Source organism: Aphanomyces astaci (assembly GCF_000520075.1).
Source record: "Aphanomyces astaci strain APO3 unplaced genomic scaffold supercont1.414, whole genome shotgun sequence".
Taxonomy (NCBI): domain Eukaryota; phylum Oomycota; class Saprolegniomycetes; order Saprolegniales; family Verrucalvaceae; genus Aphanomyces; species Aphanomyces astaci.
Genome location: NW_009798677.1, coordinates 11,237 through 14,194, shown reverse-complemented (window position 1 = coordinate 14,194; position 2,958 = coordinate 11,237). Strand labels below are relative to the sequence as shown.

Genomic DNA, 2,958 nt, shown 5'->3' with positions numbered 1-2,958 from the left:
CTGTAGTTGCGAGTGTAGACTAACGAGTAACAAAGGTTGATACTTTCAAAGCAAGTGTACTACTACTAGTTATTAATAGTAGTTAATATCCAACATTTCAAGTAAGCTTGGGATGGCTGCGGATATGAAAGAGAACGGCATCTCGCTGTTAGTCTTTAATGGAAGGAAAGACAAGTTTCGCGTGGGGTCGGCGAAGTTCGTCGCACATCTGAAGGAGTTAACGGTTCAAATGCACGGTACATGGCTCTCATCTAAGGATGAAAACCAACCGGAACCTACGGTTAAATTCGAAAACTGGCTGAAAGATGACATTCAAAGTAGTGACATTTCGCTGGAAACAAATGAAAAAAAGAAAAAGTGGCATGCGCATTATCGCGTACTGCAACAACAGAAAATCAGAACTTTGTTGAGTAAAGTTCTTCCGGATAGTTTTGTCCAACAGATGAAAGACTCCTATTCGGATAATGAGCCAATCTTTAAGATTTGGGCTGAGGTGGAAAAGAAATACGGTGTCTCAAACGTTTCTAACGTTAAGGGTCAAGTACGCAAGATGTGGCGTGTAGCGGAAGGAGACTTTTCGTCAGTCGAGTCACTCTTTAGTGAGCTCGATTAAGAACGCTGTAAATTTCCACACACAAAAGTACCTTCACCGTGATGTTGTTAACGAGGAATTAGTAATACTCATGGTTTTGGGGGTTTTGCCCTCGGAATATTACGGTGCCCAGATTGTGCTGGAAGCATCTACATTCCGATTGGCTGAAGTTGAGGCCGAATTGACTACGATCTTCGGATCGAAGAAATAAATTTTGGGTATCGGCCAATCAAATGGCACGAAGAAGTTCGAAGTGAACCAAGTGTCGGAAAAGAAGCGAAAATCCGGAAATTGCGCAAGATGTGGCGCGTAGCGGAAGGAGACTTTTCGTCAGTCGAGTCACTCTTTAGTGAGCTCGATTAAGAACGCTGTAAATTTCCACACACAAAAGTACCTTCACCGTGATGTTGTTAACGAGGAATTAGTAATACTCATGGTTTTGGGGGTTTTGCCCTCGGAATATTACGGTGCCCAGATTGTGCTGGAAGCATCTACATTCCGATTGGCTGAAGTTGAGGCCGAATTGACTACGATCTTCGGATCGAAGAAATAAATTTTGGGTATCGGCCAATCAAATGGCACGAAGAAGTTCGAAGTGAACCAAGTGTCGGAAAAGAAGCGAAAATCCGGAAATTGCGCAAGATGTGGCGCGTAGCGGAAGGAGACTTTTCGTCAGTCGAGTCACTCTTTAGTGAGCTCGATTAAGAACGCTGTAAATTTCCACACACAAAAGTACCTTCACCGTGATGTTGTTAACGAGGAATTAGTAATACTCATGGTTTTGGGGGTTTTGCCCTCGGAATATTACGGTGCCCAGATTGTGCTGGAAGCATCTACATTCCGATTGGCTGAAGTTGAGGCCGAATTGACTACGATCTTCGGATCGAAGAAATAAATTTTGGGTATCGGCCAATCAAATGGCACGAAGAAGTTCGAAGTGAACCAAGTGTCGGAAAAGAAGCGAAAATCCGGATACGAAGTTAAACCGAACAATGGAGAGTGTTTTTACTGCTTCGGCAAGTTTAACACAAATGGGGTCTCGCACTATAAGGCAGACTGCCCTGAAAAGAAAGCGGACTTTGCAACAAAAGGGTATCGTTCGAACATCAACGAACCTTTTAAGCCGTTTAAGAAACAACGAAAGGAAGTTAAGGTTGACATGGTGGAAGCCTACGCTGGTTATGGTCCCACTGTAACAAGTGGTGATCGCCCCACTGTGGTTGTCTCAAATAAGGAGATTGAACAAAATGGTCAAAATGGTGATGTGACTCCGTTCAACTCTCCTCCTGAGCCGAATTACGACCTTGAATTAAACAATGGATTCATGGACTTCGGTGGAGTTAGTTTGGAGGATAAATCAGTTCCTTCAAACAACATTAATTCTTCGTCTGAGGAATTGTCTGTAAATGTGCTTGCCCGCAAGGTGCAGCAATTGACGAAGGCAATTGACCGAAATGTAAGTAATGAATATGCGCATCTATTAACTGAACGGACTATGTCTAGTAACGAATGGGCGCTTGATGGCGGCTGCGGTTACCACTTGACTGGTCAACTGAACTCATTCTCGCGGATGGTTCTGGACTTGTTTTTAGATTCGCTGAAGGGTCTAAACTGAAAAATACACATGTTGGTTCAATTGAGTTGTGGTTTGAATCTCCAAGGAGTATAAATAAGTTCAGTTTTGAGAACGTTGCGTATGTGCCAGGAGCACGTTCGAATATATTATCCGAACACGCATTAAAACGTAGTGGTTATATGATAATTGAGAGTCTGTGTGGGCAATTTAAATACGTGTTTCTCAACAATGTCCTACAGTTTGTAGGAGTTGTAATTAACGGAGCGTATTATATTAAGACCTACACGTTAAAGGAGCGTCAGGTACACTGTAATGCAATTAAAAGTGCACCGTATCAACGCAATGTGAGTAAGGACGAGGCATATGATTTGCTTCATGAGTGGCATATCCGATTAGGACATCCATCATTGGCTACAACACTGAGCATGTTGACTAAGGATAGTGTAAAGGGAATGCCTAGACTGAAGGTAGAGATGTTCAAGGATGTTAAGTTCTACTGCCATTCGTGTGCATGTATGAAAGGAAGGAGAATGTCTTTTCGTAACCGTGTTGGGACACGAGCGAATGAAAATTGTCACACACTACATATGGACATTTGTGGTCCAGTAAGGAGGAATTCCCCGGCAGCAGGGGGTGACCCCCTGCTGCAGGTCCAAAACTACCTGTTCTCGGGGAATTTGAATAACGCCGGATAAACATCGGGATACGTAAATTCTTTCACATTAGTTGCACAGATCAGTAGAGTAGAATTTCACACCAAGGGGATCCACAGCCACAGAATTTATCCGTA

General features: G+C 43.2%; 1 protein-coding gene across 1 annotated transcript; it reads left to right on the top strand.

Moving 5' to 3' along the window:
• Positions 1-112: 112 nt before the first annotated feature.
• H257_19221 (hypothetical protein) lies at positions 113-613 on the top strand (the record flags this gene model as incomplete). The annotated part of the gene is made up of 2 exons (XM_009848368.1): positions 113-236; positions 564-613. The coding sequence occupies 2 exons, from the start codon at positions 113-115 to the stop codon at positions 611-613; spliced, it is 174 nt and encodes a 57-aa protein (XP_009846670.1).
• Positions 614-2,958: the final 2,345 nt, after the last annotated feature.